Raw genomic sequence first — 25,386 nt, forward strand, 5'->3', positions numbered from 1 at the left:
ATGCGTCAATACCGACCCGTACCGTACCGAGATGTTACCGAGGGCGCCTGTGGGTAAACGCCCCTTGACCCCACGCATACAACGTTTCCGCATGAGGCTCATGGGATATTCGTACACAATCACATCACTGCCCATCTTAAGTCTATGTTTGCCCATCACGGGATCCCTGAGGTCCTTATGTCAGACAATGGGCCACAGTTTGCTGCACGTAGTTTCTCGACCTTCGCCGCAAACTATGGATTCCAGCATATCACCAGTAGCCCGAAATTCCCACAAAGCAACGGGGAGGCTGAGCACGCAGTACAGACTGTTAAAAATCTCCTCAAAAAAGCTGAGGATCCTTATCTTGCCTTGCTGGCATACCGAACAACTCCACTCAGGAACGGCTTCTGCCCAGCGGAACTGCTGATGGGTCGTCGACTCAGGACCACTATCCCGACCTTCCCATCACTGCTGAAACCGTCTCTCCTGCCCTGCACCGCTGTCAGTGCTAAGGAAAAGCAGATGAGACTGGAGGAACGGGGACGCTTTGACAGGCGCCATCGGGCGCATGTTCTCAGCAAGCTCACACCTGGACAAGAGGTGTGGGTGACGGATTCTAAGGTCACAGGGACTGTGGTTAGCACGCACGCAACACTTCGGTCCTACATGGTCGATGTGCCTCACGGAACTGTACGCAGGAACCGCCTTATTCCTATGGGTGGATCTGAGGACAGTGGCACTCCACTGGAGAATTCTCCAGTACAAGCTGCCATTCCCACTCCTATGTCACCCCCAGAGGCCCCGGAACCTTGGGCTAGTCCACAACCTAGTTTCCCCAGAACGAGATCTGGGAGGCCAATTGTGAAACCCAAGAGACTGGACTTGTGATGTTTTGTTGATTGCAACTGTGGGGTTTATAAAAAAAGAGAGAGAGAGAGAGAGAGAGAGAGAGAGAGAGAGAGAGAGAGAGAGAGAAGAAACAATTGTAAATTGTGTTGACAATTGAAGTTTGGATGCCCTCTGTTTGCACTTGATCGGCTATTGCATTTCATTGATAATTTGATTTTTGGATTTGATTTCTTATTGAGGTTTACAGGAATATTTGATTTCAGGTTCATAATTTCTGCATGCTGGTTCGTGAAAGAGGAAAAAAACAACAACCAAAGAGTTTATTGTTTTTCTCTTGTAAGGGGAGATGTGGTGTATCCTCAGGTATAGTAATGGTTTAGCTGGTACATATGGGGTACACACCCCTATCGTGTAATGATGGCATAGCCCGGTGACACGGATATGTTTATATAGAGCGATAGTGGGGAGTTCAAGTGAACTAGAGCTCAGGGCGACACGTTAAGAATATGAAAGTTGACTGAATGTGAATAAAGACAGTGACAGCGACCTCATCGTAGCAGAACCTTTACTGCTTCCAGTAATTATTATTACACGTAACAAACGTTCCTATGACTTGTCGGTCCACGCAGCTCCGAGTTCTGCCACTGAGGGTCGCTGTTTGACAAGTTTTTGCTTGTTTGGTTTTGTTTGTGGCTGCAATGCAACCATCAGTTGTATCATACTGCGGAGTTGATCCTTCTGCTCCCAGCAGGAGCAAACTGCCAGATAATACGTGACAGGAAGAACACACACACATGTCTCTTTCTCTTTCTCTGTCTCTCTGTCTCTCTCACACACACACACACACACACACTCTCTCTCTCTCTCTCTCTCTCTCTCTCTCTCTCTCTCTCTCTCTCTCTCTCTCTCTCTCTCTCTCCTCACACACAGCATCATGTGACTTCCTGGTAGCGGTTGCGAGCAGTTGAGGCGGGAAAAGAAGCTGAAAGTGAAAGTTGTTCTGTGTCAGGCTCCATTTTGAGGCGAAGCAGCAGCAGCGAGAGGAGCAGTAGCAGCAGCAGGTGAGTCCTGGTTGACTGAATAACTCATTCAGTGTGACGGTTCAGTCTGGTTGATTTCTTCCTGTTCTCTTGCTACAGTGTTCTGAGCTCACTGCCCGGTGAATTACAGGTTTTTATAAGGCGCTTTGGGGTACCGTGAAGGTGCTGAAAATCGCTATATAAGTGCAGTCCATTTACCATTTACCATGAGTGTTCAAGTGGAGGAAGAGAAGGACGGAGCAGCAGCGTCTCCAGGGTTCAGCTGTGTGTCTCTGAAGAGTGACCGCTCCAAACATCAACCTCCAGCCTTCAGTAATGAACCTGGACCTCCTGAGACACGGTAAGAACACTTAGAGTGACTCAGTAACTGGAACTGCTGTTTGACTCACTGTTCAAACCAGGGCCGTCACTCGGTTCTGAGGACAAGAGATGCACAGGATGTGAATGAATGTAGAAGGCACTCGGCCAGGGGTGTCTCTGGGATTATTGTATTGGTATTAGCAGTACATGTGCTGTATAATACCTGCGGGCCAGAGCTAGTAGTGAATTTGTATTGCTCCTTGGGCCAAATATACTGCGGGCCAAATTTGGTCCGCTGGCCAGAGTTTGACACCTATGCACTAGGCAATCCAAAAATTTCACCAATAACAAACGAGAACCGGTAAATAACTTTCCCACTTTTGGACAGATTTAGTAGAGATACTCAACTGTTTTAGGCCTCCAGTTAATGTGAACACATGCCATTTGTTTATAACATTAACAACAACAACAACAACAACAACAACAACACACTAACCAACACTACTTCACAAATTTCTTCTTTATCAAGAACACTTGTAGGCCTATTATGCAAAATACAAATAAAAGAAAATCCATTTGTGAATAGATTTAACAGACATACTCTACTGCAACAACATGATAATCATAGGCAAATTAGCTCAACTCAGTAACTCGCGGTGTGCATCCATAAAGTGAGAAACACAACTGATGCTGTGCCTCCAAAGCCTCAAGAGAGCGCAGGATACACTTGATACTACAACCAGTACCATGATATTAACTACTTGCTAGCTAATCAGCATTTGCAGTGTTTCTTTATGGCTGGAATCTACCTCTTGGCTGCAAAACAACAGAGGTGAAAAACGTGAGCAGAGATTGCCTATACAGCTTCATTCATTCATTTTGTAAAACTGGGAGCGCTTGGTTGGTTCATGGGATTTTCTGCTGTTAACTGTAGGCTGGAGCTAACTAATTAACTAACAGCAGTGATGAATACTTACTTTTTTGAAAAACTTTCATATATATCCATTATTTTTCTCAATCTTGTCCTACTGCTGCTCTAGTTGGCCAAGTGTGCTGCAAAGGTACACACACTGCCACGCGCTGCAGGCACAGAGTGCAAGCAAGACTGCAGGGAAAACATTGACTGGATTTTCAGTGATGTGGGCGTACTCTGTAAGGCCAAGTGGAATGGACTCGGTAACGGCGCAGTGAAGGGGCTCTACGCCTTACACCATGAAGTGAAGGGAAACTGACAGATTTATTATCATAATTATAAATTAAAGACAGAATATTTGATTTAACTCATTGTGGCTGTTACGTGCAACCCGACCACTCCTCCCCTGTTCGCTCCTCCCCAGTCCCAGTGAGCACCAGCGTGCAATTAGTGTCTATAAAAGGAGTGAGAGCAGGGCTCGCTCTCTCTCTCTCACTCGCTCTCCCGTTCCTGAACGCAACTCGCCATTTGGTCGGGCGCACGCCGCAACCACCGGAGGCGTCCAGGCGCCTCATTTTAGCGCTGCGCGCCCTTTTTAGAGGATTTACCCCACAGTGTGTGTGTGTGTGTGTGTGTGTGTAAAGGTGAAGGTGGAACTGGATCCAGTGACGTCAGTGTTGACACTGCAGCTCCTTCACATTTCAAAGTGTTGAAATCCAATTCAGTCCAAAGTCAAACAAGGATCACTGGAGAGAAACACAACCAGGGGGTAGATTCTCTAAAAAGGGCGCGCAGCGCTAAAATGCGGCGCATTTTGCGGCGGGATTGCGCCCACAATCTGCGCCACAGATGCGGGTATCCACAAAGGTTTTTGCGCGAATGACATGCAGGCGCAAACACGCCCGCGAATGCGGCACCTGAAACAGGTGCGAATGTTGCGGTCTGGCAACCTGAGCGCAGTTTACGCCAAAGGTTGTCGGTGAGTGCGTGTGTTTGACAGTGAAACTCTGCTAGCATAAAGGCGCTCCTGTGCGCGCCTGGCATTACGATGCCTCCTCCGTCTACCAAGACTGCTGCCATAATGAAGAGAAAGTCAAGACGCAAGACGCGTTAGTCACCAACACCTGAGTACCATTTGTATTTTCCATAGCCTATCTAAAATATTGCCGTATATACTGTAGTCTATAGACTACAGTATATACGCCAATATTTTATATCTTAAAAAATCTTAAAATCTTATATATAGATAGGCATAGCTATGCCTATTTATATATAAGATTTGGGGAGCCATATATATATTTCAGGCTTTTCAGAGAGGAAAGTTTCACTCAGAAGCAAGAAACACTTTGACAGACAGCAGCTGCGCCTGGTTTTGGCTGGCGGTGTTTGCGTCTGTCAAACTGCGCGCGGACACGAACGCAAACTCTTTCTGGATCTGCCGCTGTTTGAATGAGGCATATTTGCATAGACGGGGGTGTCATTTTGCGCGCAATGACTCATTTAAATACATTCAAATGAATCTGGCGCAGCCCTGCCGCTACTTGCGCCTCGGCGCATTTTGCATCCTCTCTGTGGATCGGAATCACCGTTTTTGGCGCTATTTACACGGATTTTCAGGCGCAAAAGCCGCGCAATCGCTTTGTGGATCTACCCCCCAGTGTTGACTTCAAAACTGACCAGAGCTGATGAAATCATTTCTACTGGGCAGACTGGGAGCAGAGCATCATGGGAATTAGAGCTGATTTAGAGCCAAAGATTAAAATAAAGTTCATGTCAAAGTGTCTCCATCCACAGGAGGAGGAAGAGGAGGAAGAAGAGTGGTGGGTGTGGAGCAGCACTGCAACCTGCCAGTCACAGCCAGACTGATCACAGTAAGACTGTCCACCTGCACCTCCTTCACTTCTGCCTCTGAGATCATGTCAGGATCTCCAGTGAGAAGATTCACTGAGGGACGTTGAGAGCAAACAGTCACACAGCAGCTTCACCACAGCAGCTGAAAAGTTGTGGAGAGAAAATGATGCTCACACTGTCACACTGATGTTTTCTTCTCCAACCTTTTCTCTGCTCCAGAGGCTGATGATGGTCTGCAGAAGCTTCTACAGCAGCAGAAGATCAGTCTGGAGAGGAGATGTGAACGTGTGACTGAAGGTGAAGAAGCAGGAAGTCAAACCCTCCTCAACAGCATCTACACTGAGCTCTACATCACTGAGGGACTGAGTGAGGAGGTCAACAGAGAGCATGAGGTCAGGCAGCTGGAGACCAAGAAGACCAAGAAGACCAAGGAGAGCCTCCACGACCGTCCAATCAGGTGCAGCCAGATCTTTGAATCCTCACCTGAGAAGCAGGGACTCAGAGTCAGAGTGGTGCTGACCAACGGCGTCGCTGGGGTTGGAAAAACCTTCTCAGTGCAGAAGTTCACTCTGGACTGGGCCCAGGGCCTGGACAACCAGGACCTTCATCTGGTGCTTCCTCTCTCATTCAGGGAGCTCAACTTGGTCAAAGAGCAGCACTACAGTCTTCTGGAGCTGCTCCATGTTTTCCATCCAACGTTAGAGAAGCTCACAGCAGAGCAGCTGCATGTCTGCAAACTTCTCTTCATCTTGGACGGCCTGGATGAAAGCAGACTGGCTCTGGACTTTGAGAAGAAGAAGGTGGTGACTGACGTCACTCAGAAGAAGTCAGTCAGCGTCCTGCTAACAAACCTGATCAGAGGAGATCTGCTTCCCTCGGCTCTGCTGTGGATAACCTCCAGACCTGCAGCAGCCAATCAGATCCCTCCATCATGTGCGGACAGGCTGACAGAAGTACGAGGCTTCGCCGATGACCAGAAGGAGGAGTATTTCAGGAGGAGGTTCAGAGATAGAGGAGATGTGTCCAACAGGATCATCTCCCACATCAAGGCCTCCAGGAGCCTCCACATCATGTGTCAGATCCCGGTCTTCTGCTGGATCACTGCCACGGTTCTGGAGAGCATGTTGAGCTCAGAGCAGAGAGGAGAGCTGCCCAAGACCCTGACTGACATGTACTCGCACTTCCTGCTGGTCCAGACCAAGAGGAAGCAGCACAAGTATGGAGGAGGTCCACAGGAGCTGACGGAGGCTGACAGGGAGCTTCTTCTGAAGCTGGGCCAGCTGGCATTTGAACATCTGGAGAGTGGAAACATCATGTTCTACAGTGAAGACCTGGAGAAGTTTGGTCTCAGTGTGACTGACGCCTCTGTGTACTCAGGAGTTTGTACAGAGATCTTCAGAAGAGAGAGTGTGATCTTCCACAAAACCGTCTACTGCTTCGTTCATCTGAGTGTCCAGGAGTTTCTGGCTGCAGTCTACAGCTTCCACTGTCACACCAAGAGGAAGAGGACAGAAGATGGTCACTCTGGAGAATCCCTGGATGAGTTCCTGAAGAGGATGATGGAGAAATCCCTGAAGAGTCCAAACGGTCACCTGGACTTGTTTGTTCGCTTTCTCCATGGACTCAGTCTGGATTCCAACCAGAGACTCTTAGGAGGCCTGATGGGTCTCACTGACAACCATCCAGGAACCTTACAGAAGGTCATCAACAACCTGAAGAAGATGAACACTGGTGATGTTTCTCCTGACAGAAGCATCAACATCTTCCACTGTCTGCTGGAGGTGAAGGATCAGTCAGTGCATCAGGAGGTCCAAGAGTTCCTGCAGTCAGAGAACAGATCAGAGAAGGAACTCTCAGTGTTCCAGTGTTCAGCTCTGGCCTACATGCTGCAGATGTCAGAGGAGGTTCTGGAGGAGTTGGACCTCAACAAGTACAAGACAACCATGGAGGGAAGATTGAGACTGATTCCAGCTGTGAGGAACTGCAGGAAGGCTGTGATACGGCCGGGGTACATAAACACTGTGTGTGTGTGTGTGTGTGTGTGTGTGTGTGTGTGTGTGCGCATGGTGTGTGCGCGTGTTGCGCTCAGTATTCTAAGTTTTTTACAGTGAGAGAAAATCAATCCATGTTCAGAGGATTGAGTGTCTTTGAATAATGGAAGGTGAGAAAAATTGTTAAATATAGAGGTCTTTCTTTTTTGGGAGTTCCATTTTGGAATGGGATCAGTGACCATTTGAAATTGTGTGCTTCTTTGTTGAGTTGAAAAAATCTTGAAGGGCAAAATACTTGATGAGGATAAATGATTGAATTGTGAGTCAATGATGAAGAATAATGTCAAGCATATTTTGTTGAGTTGCGTTTCTCTTTTTTTCCTTTTTGATTTTGTCTGACTAATTATTCCAGCTAATCTTATGGACTGTATAGGAGAGGCAAGAATCAGCTTGGGCTTCAGCCTGCTGCTTTTTCCGTCACACAATTGTTATGTTTTTGTTGTTGTGAGTCTTTAGAATGTGCACATTTGTTTTGGAAGTGAAACGGGCGTGGTGTGAACCCAAATGCAGCATGAACAGCGTAGTAGAGATTGCAATGAGGGGGAAGGCGTTGGATCAGGAGCAGGCCCGAACCAACAAGGACCAGGGAACAGGCAGACAGACACCAGAGACGCAGAGGCTGTAGACGTGGTCGGGGGCAGAAGGCTGGTCGGGTTGCCGGGGCGCTGGCGGTCGAGGCAGGTCGGGGACTGAAGGCTGGTCGGGTTGCTGGGGGGCAGGACATCAGGGATAAACGGGGTCGGAACCAAGAAGGCAGGAGGCGGATTACCAAGAGCGGAAGTGGGCAGGTCAGAACACCAGGGAAATCCAAGCAGGATCAGGTCAGGGACAGGCTCGGTCGGCACCGGGTGATCAGGCAGCGACCCGCTGGAAGGTCTTGCATGAGGACAAAGAACAATCTGACAAAGAATGGGTGTGGAGCAGGAGCATATATACTGAGCTGATTGCAGATGAAGAGCAGCTGTGAGCACATGTGAGTGGAGTGGCTGATAAGGTGGGAGTGGCTGGCATGCTGAGTGGAAAAGTACTGTGACCTACTAACAGAACTGTGACAGGAAGCTTCTTTTATAATAATGATAATAATAAAACTTTATTTGTACAGCGCTAAATCACTACCAAAGGCGTCTCAAAGCGCTTTATACAATCAGAGAGAACCAACCGGGCCCCCGGAGCAAGCAAGATACGACAGTGGCTGGGAAAAACTCCCCTGTGGGAAGAGAACCAGACTCCAGAGGGCCATCATCTGCCTATGAGTAGTTGGGGTGAAATACAATAATAGAGGAGAGACAGAGAAAGAGAGAAAGGAGCAGAGTGAGCCAGGGTGGCAGACAGGACAGAGTGAAAAACAGATACACCAACCAGCCATTCACAAAACGGATATAGACACAAAGAATAGGAAATAATTCAAGGCTGCTGTCCACGTAGGCTGTAATTGTCCATGCTTTAGAAGGCAAGAGCCTAGCTCGATGAACAATCTGCCGATAGGACAAGTCCAGGTCCTAGGCGTGGTGGTGGGACAAAGCGATGACACCAAGACCCCCTGGACAGGGAGGATGATAAATTTCAATTAGTCCCCTAATATAAGAAGGAGCCTGAGAATGAAGAGCTTTGTAAGTTAAAACTAGAATTTTAAAATCAATTCTAAATTTGACTGGCAGCCAATGCAAGGAAGCTAAGATTGGAGTAATATGCTGCCTCCTTCTAGTCCCGGTTAACAATCGTGCCGCAGAGTTTTGGATTAACTGTAATGTCCTAAGGGACGAATTTGGGCATCCTGCTAGTACCGAGTTACAGTAATCTAGCCTCGACGTAACAAAAGCATGGATTATTTTTTCTGCGTCTTTGAAGGACAAAAAAACTCGAATTTTGGCAATGTTTCTTAAATGGAAGAAAGCTGACCTCCCCACATTCTGAATATGAGAATTAAAGGTCACGTCCTGATCAAAAGTGACTCCAAGGTTCCTCACAGTAGAACTGGGTGTAGTACCAAATAGACCACCTTGTCCATCAAAGGCTCTGTCCCTACTCTCTCGCGAGCCAAATATAATGACCTCAGTTTTGTCAGTATTAAGCAACAGGAAATTCTGTGTCATCCAAGTTTTGACGTCACGAAGACAAGATTCCAATTTGGCCAACTGATGAGCCTCATTTGCCTTAAAAGACAAGTACAGCTGTGTGTCATCTGCGTAAGAATGGAAACTGATGTTATGCTTTCTAATGATGTCGCCAAGAGGTGACATGTAGATGTTAAAGAGGAGTGGCCCAAGTACAGACCCTTGAGGGACACCATGACTAACCCTCCTACGTTCTGATGAGTGATTATGAACATGAACAAACTGAAAAGGGTCAGACAAGTAAGATCCAAACCAGTCCAAGGCCCGATCCTTGATGCCAATAGCGTCTTCTAATCTCCTAAGAAGAATGATGTGGTCAACTGTATCAAATGCTGCACTGAGATCTAGGAGGACCAGAACAGAGAGAAGACCTCTGTCAGATGCCCACAAGAGATCATTACTTACCTTAAGCAATGCAGTTTCAGTGCTGTGACCAACTCTGAAGCCGGACTGAAAAGCCTCAAGTAGATTGTTGTCGTTCAAGAAGTCCACAAGCTGCCTAGCAACAACTTTTTCTAAGATCTTGGAGAGAAACGGAAGGTTCGAGATTGGCCTATAATTTGAAAGCACACTCGAGTCCAAATTGGGTTTTTTGATCAGAGGCTTGATTACAGCCACATTGGAAGCATGAGGGACAAAACCTGTTGATAGAGAATGATCTATTATTCTAAGAATGACACAATTAAGCAATGGGGAAACCTCCTTTAAAAGCCTGGTTGAAATTGGGTCCATTGTTGTCAGTTGATTGCACAAGATTGATTGAATTTACACTGTCAACAAAAATCAACTCTTCAATCATTCATTATGATGATGATGATGATGATGATGATGATGATGATGATGATGATGATGGTGGTGATGGTGATGATGGAAGCAGCAACTTCTCACTCTGCTCTAGTTTATTCAGTGTTCAACTCTCAGAGCTTCAGTGTGCAGTGGTGTCTTCAGCTCTGCAGTCCAGCCCCTCCCACCTCACACTGCTGGACCTGACTGGCACCACCCTGGAGGATCCTGGAGTGAAGCTGCTCTGTGCTGGACTGCAGAGTCCAAACTGCAGACTGGAAGATCTCAGGTCAGTTCCTGCTTTCTACTGGTGGACAGTGTGTGTCAGCAGATGACAACTGGTGTGTAACGCTGCTCAGTGTGAAGACTTTGAAGCAGATATTAAAGACTCATCTAGACAAAGTGGATGTTGTTGATATTTTCATGTCAACAATCTGCAGCCAGAAAAGACTTTGGATGGTGGAAGAAAGTGTGGAAAATGTCTCCAGTCACTTTGGAGCTCAATGGAAGTTGTTGATTGGTGATGAAGGTCACATGACTGAGCAGAAGATCCTGTGAAGAAATATTAGAGGCAGATTAATAGTGCAGCAGTATTTCTTCATCTTGTCCTTTGAATGTGTTTGACTTGTAACGAGACTCTGATGACTGAAAACAGCCACAAGCACACAAAGGACTCACTGATTATTTTCCATGTTCACTGCTGACTGGCTGCACACTGACTGACACACTGCTGTTGTTATTGTGTTGACAACACACTGGCACAATGACTCATTTGAGGGAATGACTCAGTGATCCCAACAAGCCGCACATCTGGATCATCAACAGGGAGAAATGACTCTTAATATGACATTTACACCATGGAAGAAATCAAATATTGATTCTTTATTCAGGTTGAGTTGGTGCAGGTTGTCAGAGCTCAGCTGTGATTGGCTGCTCTCTGCTCTGAAGTCCAACCCCTCCCACCTCAGACTCCTGGACCTGAGTTTCAACAACCAGCTGCAGGATTCATCAGTGAAGGTGCTGAGTGGTTTTCTGCAGAGTCCAGACTGTAAACTGGAGACTCTGAGGTCAGTTCACCCTCTTCACTCTACAACTTCTATCACTCGTGTTATTGTTGTCATGATTTTCACTTCACTGCTGTTGGAAATTCAATTTGCAGTCACTGCTTTGTGTTTAAAATTAGTGAAACTGGGTTTAAAGGTACAGTGTGTAAAATCCTGCCATCTAGTGGTCAGATTTCAGATTGCAGTGCCTACCTGCTGGCCCTCTCTCCCTTTCCCCTTCTTGCCAGTGAACTACAGTGGCCTTCCAGCATCATAAAGGATGTGGTTGACAGCAAATGTGTCTAGTTCTCTGTATAATGATAAAGTTCCATCAATACAAATATTACAACCATCTATTAGCATCACAATCAGTCATAGTCACAGCAGACAGTTCAGTGTTAGCATGATTTTCAGCTAGCGCTAGCATTAGCCACCTGTATGAGCACTTAGATACTGTAGATCGATCCAGCTGGACTCAGCAGAAGGTCAAGGGTCAATGCAGGTTCTATCATCTCAGTCAGTTCAGTGTTGATGAGCAAGATGCAGAAAAGATTCCACTGCATTTCAGTCACTTAATAACAATTTGTTCTCAGCATTTGCTTTATTAGAGGATTCCAGCCTCCAACCATCAAAATGAAACCGTCTCTCAAACTGATCTCCCCAACCAGCCGCCTACAAATTTGGCGGTGCAAGATGGCCACGACCTTTGACCTCCTGCCTGTTTCTATAAAGTAGCGTTTACTCAAAGATGCCTTATAACTTTAATATATTTAAAGTATGCCTCCTCTGTGTGGATAGAAAGTTCAGTTTAATAACTAAATAATATCTCTGTACTGTAAACATCTACGTTCAAAAGAACTCAATAAATACATTGATGAAAAAAAAAAAATCTCTATAACCAAAGACACAAATTCGGATTCTCAGAGGTTACTCAAGAGGCTTTGTTATGCCTAAAATAACAGTACAAAAATAACTTAATATAACTAACATAAAAAAAACTCTGGAATTAAATAAAAATCCTCTTCTGCACATTTCATCCTATAACAAAGTAATAGCTGTCTATTATTAATAGGTTAATCGTATTAATAATAGGGGTTTCTGACACCTTTATAAGACGGAGAAAACATATGTGCCAGCTTTGCACACGGTGCACTCCGCCTCCCATTTGTCGCGACCGGGACGGAAAGTGGGGAATTTTTTTTGCAGCTCATCTGTGAATGAGCTGCGCTTGAGCTTTGGCATTTTGGGGGAATGTAATCCTGCTCCAATGTCTGCTTCCTCTGCTCTTTTCCTGAGCACAGCAGAGCCACCCACTAGGCAGGCTCTCTGGGATTACTTCACAGGCAACACAGTACCGTATTACTCTGTGCAAAGCGTCAGTCAATTGCAACACACGCTAATTGGTCCCGTGAAAAATAATGAAAACCGGACGTTTTCATGAATTTCTAAAACACCCCCGGACGCCCCGGACAGGATGTAAAAAGTGTCCAGGAAAAAGAGGACGTTTGGTCAACCTAACATAAAGAACCGTTCTAACCGTTCCTGAAGACTTTTATTTTCTCCTAATCAAAGACTTCAAACTATATTGATGGTTGTATATGAAGCTCTCAGCAATACATCTGCACTGATTTTACACACTGAACCTTTGAGGCAAAATGAATCAATGAATTCTGACATTTTGAACAGCTGATCAGTGGTCACATGACTAAACAGGTTGATATCAAATATTTTATTGTTGTGATGAATTATTTCAGTATTATTGTTGTGCTTCTGATTGGTTTAATGGACATTACAGGGTTATAGACATTAGACATTATTTTTTTTTAATGTCAAATGCAGATTAAAACTCCACTCACACCATCATTTATTCTGTATTCAGGATGGAGAAGTGCAGTTTGTCAGAGCTCAGCTGTGATTGGCTGCTCTCAGCTCTGAAGTCCAACCCCTCCCACCTCAGACACCTGGACCTGAGTAGGAACCAGCTGCAGGATTCATCATTGAAGGAGCTGAGTGGTTTTCTGCAGAGTCCAGACTGTAAACTGGAGACTCTGAGGTCAGTACTGGTTTGGAACCAGTGGATGATGGTTTCAGCACCAAACACAGTTCATCACACATGTTGAATAAACATTGAACTGAAGGTTGATTTAAATCAAAATGACATCTATAAATTTGAAAACTTCATTCTGTTCATGATTGATGTAAAAAGACACATCATCAGTGGTCATGTGACCAAACATCATTTCAACACACATTAGTTTTGGACTGAGGATTTAATTTCAAGGTGACATTTTCTGTAGTGTCAGATTGTGAAGTGGACATTTCACTTTGATTTTCAGAGTGATGACACCCTGGAAAAACTCTCCATCATTATAAACTCTCCATAATTTATTCTCTATTCAGGTTGAGGAGCTGCAGGTTGTCAAAGCTCAGCTGTGATTGGCTGCTCTCAGCTCTGAAGTCCAACCCCTCCCACCTTAGAGAGCTGGACCTGAGAGGGAACCAGCTGCAGGATTCAGGAGTGAAGCCACTAATGGATCTTGTCCACAGCAGAGACTATCAACTGGAGAGTGTGAGGTCAGTACTGGTTTGGAACCATTGGATGATGGTTCCAGCACCAAAGCCAGTTGATCCCACAGCAGAGGTCCAGTGTTCCCAGTCACAGTGTGAGAGGAGGATGGTGACGTCCAGCTGCTCCTCATTCATCCAACATCTGCTGCCAAACTGCTTCTTCTCTCAGTTCACCACTCAATAATTGATCAGTTCATCTTCATCAGGCCTCAGTATCAGTCCAACCCTCCATGGTCACATGACCTTCATATGTTCCACACTTGACATGTGACTGAGAGTCTGCTTCTTCTGACCAGTCACTCCATCATCTCCATCAACAGTCAACGTCTCTGTGATGATGCGTTCAAGGACCGTGAGTCCTGACTCCTGCTGTCTCTTCTCCTCTCTGCAGGTGGAAGAACTGAGGGAGGATGAGGAGAGTGAAGAGGAGAGCTCCATCTACTGGTGGCTGACAAAACTACAACCAGTGGAGATACGACGTGAAAGACAGAGATTGTCCAGTGGCAGTTGACTTCAATACGATGAAACATGACGCGGCCTCCCTCCGCTTTTGTGGTGTAGAACTTGTATCACTGCCACCTAGGGGTGGAGACCATGACCTGCTCTTTAAAAGAAGAGAAGCATATTGGATTTTTACACTTCAGACATTGTCTCCGAAGGGACTAAATGATGAATTGTGCTTGAATGTTATGTTGTTGTTATTGTGTTGTAGTCTTTACTGTATTGTGTCCTGTTTTTATAGCGGAGAAGATCAACCCTGTGGAGACTAATTTTTGCTGTCTATCCATGTGCTCTAGTTGGAATGTTCTGGGGTTGATGGAGAGGCTGGAAAATAATTCTGCCTCCTTCATCCTTCAGTTTTATTGTTGATGCCAATTACACTCTTTTTTTTTTTTTTTGCTCTTTTATCAGATTTAAGTATTTTTGTATTTGGTATTTTATCTGAACTTTATTACAATGGGTAATCCCCTCTTAGTTATCAGGTCCAGGTTTGTCTTGTTTTGAACAAATCATTATCTTTCTTAAACCTTTTCTTTTATGAAAGATGGTTTCATAAAAGATGGTTTTGCCTTTTGTGTGTGTGTGTTGTGCTTTTTCCTTTTTTTTCCAATGTACCCTCACCCTGGCCTACTGGCATTGACCCGCTTTTCCTCCCCTCTGATTGGTGCGGCGTCGGTGGAGGTTCAGCTCTCCAATCGGGAACAGACTTCCCTGCACCTGGTACCTGATTGGTGCGGCATCTGCTCCACTCCACCGGTTCTTCAATTGACAGACTACAAAAGCCGTGCCATCCCATCCTCCGGGCGGACTTCTGATAACGGCTGCCTCCTCCCTCCTGCAGCGCTGGGATTTTGAGACCACAATAGCGCTGTTTCTCAGTAGCTCCCGGTACCTGGCCCTTTTTGTTTGATAGCTGTTTGGCTTAGGTTTTTGTTTCAGCACAACTGTGGAGCAGGGTCAGGTATTTTGAGAACAAAATACAGATTGGTTTATTTTTGTAGGGGTTTTATTTCATGTTTAGATACACTAGGTTACTGTACTTTGGTTTATAGATTACAGGGATAGAAAATACTTTTTCCTTCCTCTTTCTGTTCTTTGCCTTTTTATTGTGGAATTATAGGTTGTAGCTCATTTTGTCTTCATGTTATATTCTGTTTTTGATTTAACCAGCTGCCATCAGCCCCCTCCTTCAGTTCTGTTATTTTTGTTTGTTGCCCCCTTCACCACCTTCAAAACGGGGCGCAATAAATTTACTCCACCTCTAACACTGTGGCCTTGTGTTACTTTCCCTTCCCTCTAGCGAGCTGGGTTGTAACACTAGAACAGCTGAATATGGCCGTTTCCATGTTGCTCAACAAAACACTTTCCAAATGTATCTAATTTAATGCTTTAGTGCCTTTTGATTGACTGCTGAGTGCAGCCAAACTCCATGCCACAATATTTGATGACCTTCCCCGACCACTTTCAATAAGAGCCGCTAGCCTATGACAAGAAAAATAATGCACAACGCTAAAATGTTCAAATGTAAAGAAGTTCTACTGGTGCGTTGCGGCCCAGTTCAAGCACTGCTAGTATAACTGCTATATATACAAGTCACTTTGTACACTCTCTTACAAAGTCCTGCATTGGTGTGGTTCCGTGTTTACCTGGCGACGTGAGGAAGTCGTACCGAGGCTGCTGAGCCGGGGAGTCCATCATAGACAATCCACATCATCCACTGCACAGCGCCATCTCCAGGCAGAGGACCAGCGTCAGTGACAGACTGCTGTCAATGTCCTGACACACTGACACACTGAGGAAATCATCCAGTGTAGATGATATATTTCTATATAGAGTGACTCACTATCATTCACTCACCATCACATCTGGAGCCAACTGTTGACTCTCTCATTTCAGCAGGAAATTATTGATCAGTTCATCTTCATCACGTCTCAGTATCAGTCCAACACACTCTGTGTTGACATTGAGACCATATGTGACGGAGAGTCTGCTTCTCATCAGCAGTAAATCCATCATCTCCACTCAACAGCAGTGAATGTCTCTGATGATGCGTTCAAGGACTGAAGTGTGAGTGCTGACGTCTGCCGTCTCTTCTTCTCTCCTCAGATGGAAGTGATGTGTTCATGTTGAGGGAGGATCACTTGGTCCTGAGGATGGGGGAGGGCTCTTCCAGAGTGCAGCCAGTAGGGGGCATTAGAGGCTCGGCCTCCTTGTTGTCCTCAGGAGCTGACAGGAAGTGTCACATCCCTCAACCAGAGGCAATTGCTCTAAGACTGCAAGGGAAGCTCAGCTTCCCCTAAAATGTCAGAAAATAAGTGGTCAAATATGTACTGTTGTGTGTACATTTCATTGACGAAATATGCGATAGAACGCATCAACTTTTGTTCAGAATCAGCGACTTATCGCAGGTAACTGACAGTGAAACAAATTCCTTCTCATTCATCCCCGCAGGTGGAGTTGGTGGTGATTTAGAAGGTGTTTTAGTGGAGATTTTGTGCAACAGAGAAATGTCAATAAAAAAAATTGTCAGAAACAAGATGAATGGAATAATGAATACCATATAACACACACACACAGACACACAAGATTGACATTTGTTTTTTTTGAATAACAATCTTGGCTAAACAGTTGTTTTGCAAATTTTTGTTCATTGATAGTTGTATTAGGGTGTTTGTTTTGGTATATTATATTTATTTTTACAGCACTGTGTTCCATGATGAGTGTATAAATAATACACATTTAACATTTTTTTGATATCATGAACATTAATTTTAATTTTAGCACATAATTTGGTCATAATATAAAACAGGCAACAGAAAATCTAAGGAGCCACTTAGGAGCCAAAAGTGCCGACTCTTTTTAGTGAACCGAGCAAGAAGAACCGCTTCTCTGAAAAGAGACGGAATTTACTAATCACTAATGGGGAAGCATAGAGTGGGTTGTTCCACTGCAGCGAAACTCGACGGTCATTGGATAAATGCTGGACTTTGTCCCGCCCATTGGACGCTCACTGTCTCCGGTGGTCTATGGAGCAGTGGGCTGGTCTCGGCTGGCCCGGACGCTCGGCTTCCGCATGATGATTGGATGATCTGTTTGAGGTGGAGCCTCTTTTTGATTGACAGTGAAATGAGCGAATGAGCGATCTTGAAGTATAAACATCAGCCGAAGCAGTTTTAAGTTTTTTTTGAGTTAATGTGGAGATTCTGCTGATCCTCTGAGAGCGATTTTGTCTCTGTTAAAAACGTGTAGCAACAATTCTAGCCTCTATTTCTGGTGTTGTTGTAGACCGTAGCTGCGTGTGTTTGGAGACTCTGACTTCTGACACAGCAGGAGCTGCTGAGGCTCTCCCCCGTCACAAAGCATTCACAGGCAGTCACACCTCACATGAGCCTCACTAGAGCCTAGTGAGCTAGCTGCCAGCAAGCTTCACATAATGGCAGATAATGAGCGTCCTAAAAAGTTATGGCTTTGATTCAGGGAGACTGAGGTCTGAACTTCAAGCCCTGCATTCAAACCAGGACTTGCAGGGCAACAGAGGAAAGCTGTGTGATTTTTTTTTTTTTTTTTTTTGCTGTTTCTGAAAGACATGGAGTTGCACAGTGCAATACCTCAGCTGTACAAACTTCTCATTAGTGTCAACGATTGGAGCTCCATCTGCAGGTGTAGAGAGGAGCTTCTCCTGTTTAAAGCAGCTCAAGTCTTCAACCTGCAACACAATGGGCCAAGGCAGTTTAAGCAGCCGAGCTCTGCTGGCAATTGAGAGGACACTGGTCAAGTCCCTGGAAAAGACGGCTAGCTGGTACATCAGGGTCACTGATCATCTTTTATTGAAAGAAATTGATGGTATAATTTACGTATAAATAAACAAATGCATTTTATGATGTAGGCCGAAAATGAGCTTCCCCTCCTTGAAAGACCAGCAGCCACCACTGCCCTTAACAAGTGTCCAGTCTCATCACAATGAGACGTCAGGGAGAAACAGGTGCAGCTCTTCAAAGAGGAAATCACATTTTTCTCAGTCAACATGGACTGCCAACAAGTGATGGCAACTGTAGTTCTGTAAAGAGCCGCCAGGGGGCGTCCTGAAGTCAAAACTCCCTTCTACTCCAGACTTTCCAGAAAAATGAACACATGCTGAAAAAATAACACATTGATTAACAGCCAGATATTTCAGACAGGTCACTCTATAATATGTCAATAAGAAACACAATGTGTTCAAATGTGGCCTTGAAGTTTTAAACGTTCCTATGACGTGTCGGTCCTCGCAGCTCCGAGTTCTACCACTGAGGGTCGCTGTTTGACACGTTTTTGCTTGTTTGGTTTTGTTTGTAGCCACAATGCAACCATCAGTTGCGTTATATCCTTCACTTGTTCGTTACTCCATATAACAATTAATCCTCGGACCACGACGTAACTTGAACAGTTTTATTTATTCGGCAACTTAAACACATGGTTAGTCCAAAACCCTTCCGGTGTCAACAACCTCGCCGTGTTAACCATCATGCACCTGGTGCATGCCAACTACGGGTCCTAATATAACCCAAAATACTTAACATCTCCTCCCCTCTTACAACAGACGTCCTATAAGAAACAAAATAAAGCAGGAATGTATTACTCTTAGCTCCTAGTACAAAATTAACCCTGATGATAGTTCTCTCAGCATTATGCTATTAACAGAACACAAAATAAAAGTTTCTTCTTTTCTTTTTTTCTCACTATACCATTTCTGAACTCTCACTCAGGGATGAGGATAGACTACCTTGATCCCTGGACTGTTTCCAAGGGAATTATTCTGCCCCTGATGATTTGGGCCAGTCTCTAAACTACACTACACTACCAGAATATACGTGGTGCATCTGTGACGCCCACAAAGAATGTGTGATCACTGTGTAATTTTTTTGTATAGTATAGTTTTTTTGTTTCATTTTATATTATTGAATGGACTTGCAGTTCGTGATTTTCACCTCAAGATGGCAGCGCTCGCTCCACGGAGGTCTGGGGCTCTCGCATATGGTGGCCTCAGAGTGCTGAGGAGCGGAGCCACGAACGCCACGAAGCTGCTGCCATTGTTTCTTTGAAACGTTATTATTCATGTTTAAAGGAAATGTCATCTGTCCACACACCCTCACCATCTGAGAGGTGTAAAAGATTTGTGGTGGCCCGTCCGGGATCAGCGGCGTCCAATGGTTGGAGTGAAACGTTGATCCAGTGATTCCTGAACCAGGGACGGATGATCTCACACACACATGAACAAGCTAAGTTTGACTAACAGGATGAAGAAAGTTGTACTGATTATGTATACTCATACATTGGAAGCTCAGCTTTGCTGCAGTTAGAAGATGAGGGTATGTCACAATTATTAGAACTACAAGATATCATTGATGAAATGATGGCTAAACTGAACGAGAGTGATGTTGCTGTAACTATCGTGTCTGATGCCAATGTTTCCCCACACCTACCACCAGAGGGCGTACACGCTGACCCACACGCTATACTTACTGCTAGTATTGATCCCAATGAATCACACCAAGGAAGGCTTATGGGTGTTCAATTCAACAAGGTGGGGTTCAAATTACTACACAAACAATGACTGACCTTCAGCACGTTTATTCCCATCAGCCCCACAGTTTATACACCACACCACCCCATTCTCCCAGCAACCAGTGTCCCACTTACCATACTGAAAGCATGATTGCCATCAAGGACCTTCTCTTCCTCCAGAAGAGGGAATTCAAAATACATGGTGGACAGATTGGGGATAATACGTCTGATATAACCTATAACAGCATCAGTAAACAGATGGATCAAGGACTATGAGAGATGCATTCAGAGGGTGAAATAATCTGAGCAGTGTTTCGTATCATCAAGCCTGGCAGTTTTAAAGATATGTTTTCTAGCAAGGATGACATGACTGTTGCAGAGATGAAGAGCTTCCTGCAATCCCACCTAGGAGAAAAAAGCAGCACCGAGTTGTTCCAGGAGCTGATCAATGCAAAACAACATGAACATGAACCACCGCAGCAGTTTCTCTACAGGATGATGGGGCTCAAGCAAAAGGTAATATTCATGTCCAAACAAACCGACGTTGACATCAAGTATGAGCCGCAAACAGTACAGAATGTCTTCCTTCGCACAGTCTATCAGGGCTTCAGCGAGAAACACGATGATATCAGACGAGAGCTAAAGCCCCTCCTCTCAGACTCAAGAGTAGCCGATGATACACTTCTGAAACAAGTTAATAAGACAACCAGCGAAGAGTGTGAAAGGAAACAACGTCTGGGACGGAGCACCCGCCCCAAAATTGCTGAAGCTCACAGCACTGACGTCACCTCAAGTGTATTTAGCCAAGAAAAGCCTGCTCCTGACACCAAAACTAAAGATGAACTTGTTTACAAGCTGAATGCTCAAGTCCAAGCTCTGACAGAAGCCGTAAACTCGTAAACTCCCTTCAGACAAGAGCTGGCCCTACAGGAGTGGTTCCGGCCCCGACATCAAATCCCCAGCCCATTTGCAAATGTGTTAATAAACAACGCCAGAGCTGAGAATCAAAGAAGGAAAGACCCTATGGCTGTCAAGATTGCGTTGCACGTGGCCATACCAACTGCAATCACTGTTTTGTTTGTGGAGGAGAGGGTCATTGAGCGATTGGGTGTTTAAAGAGATCTAAGCCGTTGGGAAACGCACACCGGCCACAGCAGAGGGACAACCTGTGACCGGTACAAGTCCTCAGTCCCACCCTAACTCAGCGCAGTCAGTCACGCCGCCCCTCTCATTAGTTAGTGAAAATTCACCATCACAGTGAATAGCTCAGCTAATTGGGAGGAAGTGTTTGTTAAAATATAATTCAAATGGATACACTGTGCATGTTCTACTAGATACAGGAGCTCAGGTTAGCCTGATTGACCTGCCCTGGAAGCAAAAATACCTACCTCAACAAGAACTACGCCCTCTCAGTGAACTCTTTGGAAGCAAAGGACTGGAGCTCACTGGAGCCAATGGAGGACAGATACCGTATGAGGGGTGGGTCAAACTGATTTTCAACCTACCTGACAATGATGATCCCAACCTTGCCATCAGAGTGCCTTTCTTGGTCAGTTGCGTAGGCCTGGTGAGACCGGTATAAGGCTTTAATGTAATTCAGGAGCTCATTCTGGGGCAGGAGGACAAAACAGGAGTTGTCGCTGCTGTTGCACGGCTGCTGAAAGAAGCCATGCAAATTGAATCTGAGCAAGCTGAGATGATTGTAAACTTCGTACAGACACCTGAACCCCCTCAGGGCAATGTAGCAGTGAAAGTTGGCTGACAGAATGTCATCGTCCGCCCAGGCTGTGTTGCCCACATCAAGTACAAAATACCCGCTCTGATTTCTCCTAATCCGTGGCCCTGTTCGAGGTCAGTCATTTAGAGCAGAAGCCTGAAGACCTAGATATTGGTGACGGTTTGGTTGAGGTCCACCGAGTCAAACAGCCTTATGTGAAAATCCCTGTGGGTAATCACACTCAACAGAACATCACAATAACCAACTTCACCACAAACAACAAAGAGAACTCTCTTGTTCTATTGAGTCCAGATCACACAGAAGAAACTGACCAAATCTTCTGTTGACTTACGTCATCTCACTGACCAACAACAAGCCATTGTGAGAAAAATGCTCCAGGAGGAGTCAAATGTGTTTTCTCGGGATGAAAATGACATGGAGTGCATCCCAAACCTTCAAATGAGCATAACTCTGAAGGATGATGTTCCAGTACAACGAACATATGCAGCAATCCCAAAACCTCTGTACAAAGAAGTTAAAGAGTACATCCAAGACTTACTGGCTAAGCAGTGGATTGTAAAATCTAAATCCCCATATGCCGCGCCAGTTGTCTGTGTATGAAAAAAAGATGGAAGCTTGCGTCTATGTATCGATTACAGGCTCCTGAATCAAAAGACAATCCCAGACAGACACCCACTCCCACAAATTCAAGATCTCATTGATACGTTGGATGGGTATAGCTGGTTCTCAATTTTAGATCAGGGCAAAGCTTACCACCAAGGCTTCATCGCCGAGGGATCACGACACATGACTGCGTTCATCACACCATGGGGCTTGTATGAGTGGGTGTGTTACAGGTCCCAAGGGCTGAGACCTGATGACAGCTTAAAATGTGGTCCTTGTCAGTCTCCGTCCTTCAAAACTGTGAAACAGTATAAAGAGGAGGCGGAGACGTGACATGCGCTGTGATTCCAAAAAGGCAATGACCATTTTATTTACACATTTTCTCCAATGAAATAATATCCTTTTTGCACGACTGTGCTATTTTACAAATGCCTCTTCAGCATAAACAAAGGAACAATTTCCTCCTGCTGCAGTTATACAAAACCACTCAAAGGTTACACATGAAAACTCTACAACTCTTTCTAAATCAATTGCATCTTAGAATGTTAATTCTTAATTTTAACTCTGCTAGTTCAAATCATTACACATTGGAGATAACAATAAACATAAAATACTCAAATAAACGAAATAGATGCTTCTATATGTGCGCGCGTGTGTGTGAGTGTGTGGGTATGTGCGGGGATAATCACGAGTGTGACGGTACATTCAACAATCAACGTGAGGTCTGAAGCAAGTGACATGGCGGCCACTAGCCTGTTAGCGCTGCTACATGACTACATGCTGTCTATGGCTCGGATGAGCATTCCCCCAGCATTGATCCTCCTCCCCGAACTATGTTCCCACCATGCAGTATGTTCCATCCCGACACAAAATATTGTTATTATATAGAAAAATGTGACAAACCTGTGAAACAGTATAAAGAGGAGGCGGAGACGTGACATGCGCTGTGATTCCAAAAAGGCAATGACGGTGAGATCGTACTTCACTGCCCATTGGAGCCGCGCGCACCACAACACGTCCCACACCGACCCCCACTGACCTGGAGGTACATCACACCTGCTGCACTCATGCCATCGATTGCTGACAGACAACTGATTGATGACAATAACGATAAATAACCAAACCAATGATAACAACAACAAAAAAATAAATACCCTACTTGTGAACACGCACAAGGGGCGTCACAGGTGCGCATCCCCTTCGGGCTTTGAAACGCTCCAGCGGCCTTTCAGCGTAGCATGGAGGAGGTGCTCGACTCCTTGCGAGATGAATGTTGCATCCCATATTTAGACGATATTCTGTTTTATAGCAAGACCTTTGAAGAACATGCTGACTCACTGAGGTGAGTGTTGAGAGTCCTCCACCTCCACGGTGTAAAACTCAGACCCGCAAAGTGCGAGCTTTTCAGAAAAGAGGTCCGATACGTTGGGAGGTTGGTCTCTGCTGATGGGGTTCGTATAGACCCGAAAGACATTGAAGCAATCCAGGCCTTGAAGTACAAGGTCCCAAACACTGTTGGCGAAGTCCGGAAACTATTAGGTTTCCTCAGCTACTACTGAACCTACATCCAAGACTTCTCTAGAATTGCCAAACTAATGTATGAGCTCCTACAGTCCAAAGATACAGTCACCGCCCTTCCACAGACCAGACCAAAAGGAGGAAAAGGAGCACAGTTGTCATCCAGAACACCCATTCAGTGGACGGAAGAACACCAGAGGTCAGTCAACCAACTCCTCAACACCTTGTCTAATCCACCAGTTCAGGCCTACCCGGATTTTGATCTACCCTATGTGCTGCATACAGACGCGTCAGAGCAAGGTCTGGGGGCAGTACTGTACCAGCGGCAGGCAGGGAAGCTCTGGGTTATTGCATATGGGTCCAGAACTCTTACGCCTGCTGAGTGGAACTATCGTCTTCATTCTGGCAAACTAGAATTTTTGGCGTTAAAATGGGCGATATGTGAAAAGTTCAGAAACTATCTTTTCTACGCACCCAACTTTGTTGTATACACTGACAACAACCCACTGACCTACATAATGAGTACTGCTGAGCTCAATGCTGTTGGCCACCGGTGGGTTGGAGAGCTAGCCGACTTTCGGTTCATTATCAAATATCGGCCGGGGAGGGCTAACGCTGATGCCGACACACTGTCTAGGCTACCATTAGACATTACCAAGTATGTTGACTCGTGCACAGAGGAACTAACCAGGGATACCATACTGGCAACACGCCGAATACCAAGATGTTGCGTATGTTTCTGTTCTCAACCTGCAACAAGATGATTCAACCCAGCAGCCACCAGAATCGCTTCCAACCATTCCCCACAACAAGTTGGTTAAGTCTCAGTAAAATGATCCCATTATTGGCCCAGTTAAACTAAAGGAAAACAGCAAAACACTAACAAGTGAAATGAAAGGAGTTAGTGGTCCAGTGAGAAAACTTCTCTACCAGTGGGAGAAGCTTTATCTTGAAAATGGCCTGCTGTAGACAAGCCACCGAAATCAACTCGTCTTGTCTGACCAGTATCGATCGATGGTGCTTAGGCACCTCCACGATAATATGGGCCATATGGGAGCAGAACGAGTCTTAGGCCTGACCAGGGACCAGTTCTATTGGCCATACATGAAACAAGATGTTAACAGCTATGTAACACGTAAAATGTGCCTGCCTCAAGCAGAAGAAGCCAGTCTCCCAGATCAGAGCCCCGATGGGAGGGATCACCTCAACATCACCCTTAGAGCTGGTCTCGATCGACTATCTCCATTTAGAACCCAGCAAGGGAGGCTTTGAATATATACTGGTTGTGGTAGACCATTTCACTCGGTACGCTCAGGTGTATGCCACCAGTAATAAGTCAGGAAAGACAGCAACAGAAAAGCTTTTTGATGATTTTATTCCTCGGTTCGGGTACCCATCAAAACTTCATCATGACCAGGGGAGGGAATTTGAAAATGAACTTTTCAAAACGCTACAACAACACAGTGGGGTTGACCATTCAAGAACCACCCCTTACCACCCTCAAGGTAACCCAGCTGAAAGATTTAACCGCACCTTGCTTCAAATGCTCAGAACCCTGGATGAGAAAGAGAAAGGAAGATGGAAAGAGCACCTACCGCAAGTCGTTCATGCTTATAATTGTACTAGACATGAGGCAACAGGGTTCTCACCTTTCTACCTGATGTATGGTCGGCACCCACGTCTGCCAGCAGACATGCTATTTTGCCTAGAAAGTAAGGAAGAAGACCTTTCCCCCAGGGGATATGTGGAAAAATGGGCCTACAGAATGAGAGAGGCCTACACACTCGCCCTTCAGAACAGTCAGCATTCTAGTTCTCTGGGAAAACACTACTATGGCCGACATGTGAAAGGTGTTGTTCTCGAACCAGGTGACCGCGTCTTGGCTAGGAACCTGAAAGAGAGAGGTGGCCCTGGTAAGTTACGGCCATATTGGTAGGACACCGTTTATGTGGTGAAGGAGAGAATCGCAGATGGACCGGTTTACAAAGTTG

General features: G+C 45.3%; 2 protein-coding genes across 3 annotated transcripts in view; both read left to right on the plus strand.

Annotated features, from left to right (window-relative positions):
- LOC142891077 (NLR family CARD domain-containing protein 3-like) overlaps nt 1–15,270 on the plus strand; it is a 39,163-nt gene extending 23,893 nt beyond the window's left edge. The window contains exon 9 of the mRNA XM_076030404.1: nt 13,886–15,270. Coding sequence (XP_075886519.1) covers nt 13,886–13,898 — 13 coding nt within the window. The 3' untranslated portion in view covers nt 13,899–15,270. The remainder of the gene's footprint in view (nt 1–13,885) is intronic.
- Nucleotides 1,796–12,905, plus strand: LOC142891175 (NLR family CARD domain-containing protein 3-like). Of its 2 annotated transcripts, XR_012927189.1 has the most exons (7): nt 1,796–2,211; nt 4,852–4,955; nt 5,155–6,943; nt 9,999–10,172; nt 10,774–10,950; nt 12,228–12,301; nt 12,806–12,905. XR_012927189.1 is itself a non-coding variant. In XM_076030628.1 (6 exons), exons 1-6 carry the CDS (start codon nt 2,078–2,080, stop codon nt 12,241–12,243), a joined length of 2,394 nt encoding a protein of 797 aa, XP_075886743.1. In that variant the 5' UTR covers nt 1,796–2,077; the 3' UTR covers nt 12,244–12,568. The 2 variants fall into 2 exon arrangements, 1 of the variants encoding a protein (XP_075886743.1); XM_076030628.1 differs by lacking the exon at nt 12,806–12,905 and having other exon boundaries at nt 12,228–12,568.
- Nucleotides 15,271–25,386: the final 10,116 nt, after the last annotated feature.

This window comes from Nelusetta ayraudi, unplaced genomic scaffold, assembly GCF_046127955.1.
Source record: "Nelusetta ayraudi isolate G7.1 ecotype Tasmania unplaced genomic scaffold, CSIRO-AGI_Nayr_v1 ptg000028l, whole genome shotgun sequence".
NCBI lineage: Eukaryota > Metazoa > Chordata > Actinopteri > Tetraodontiformes > Monacanthidae > Nelusetta > Nelusetta ayraudi.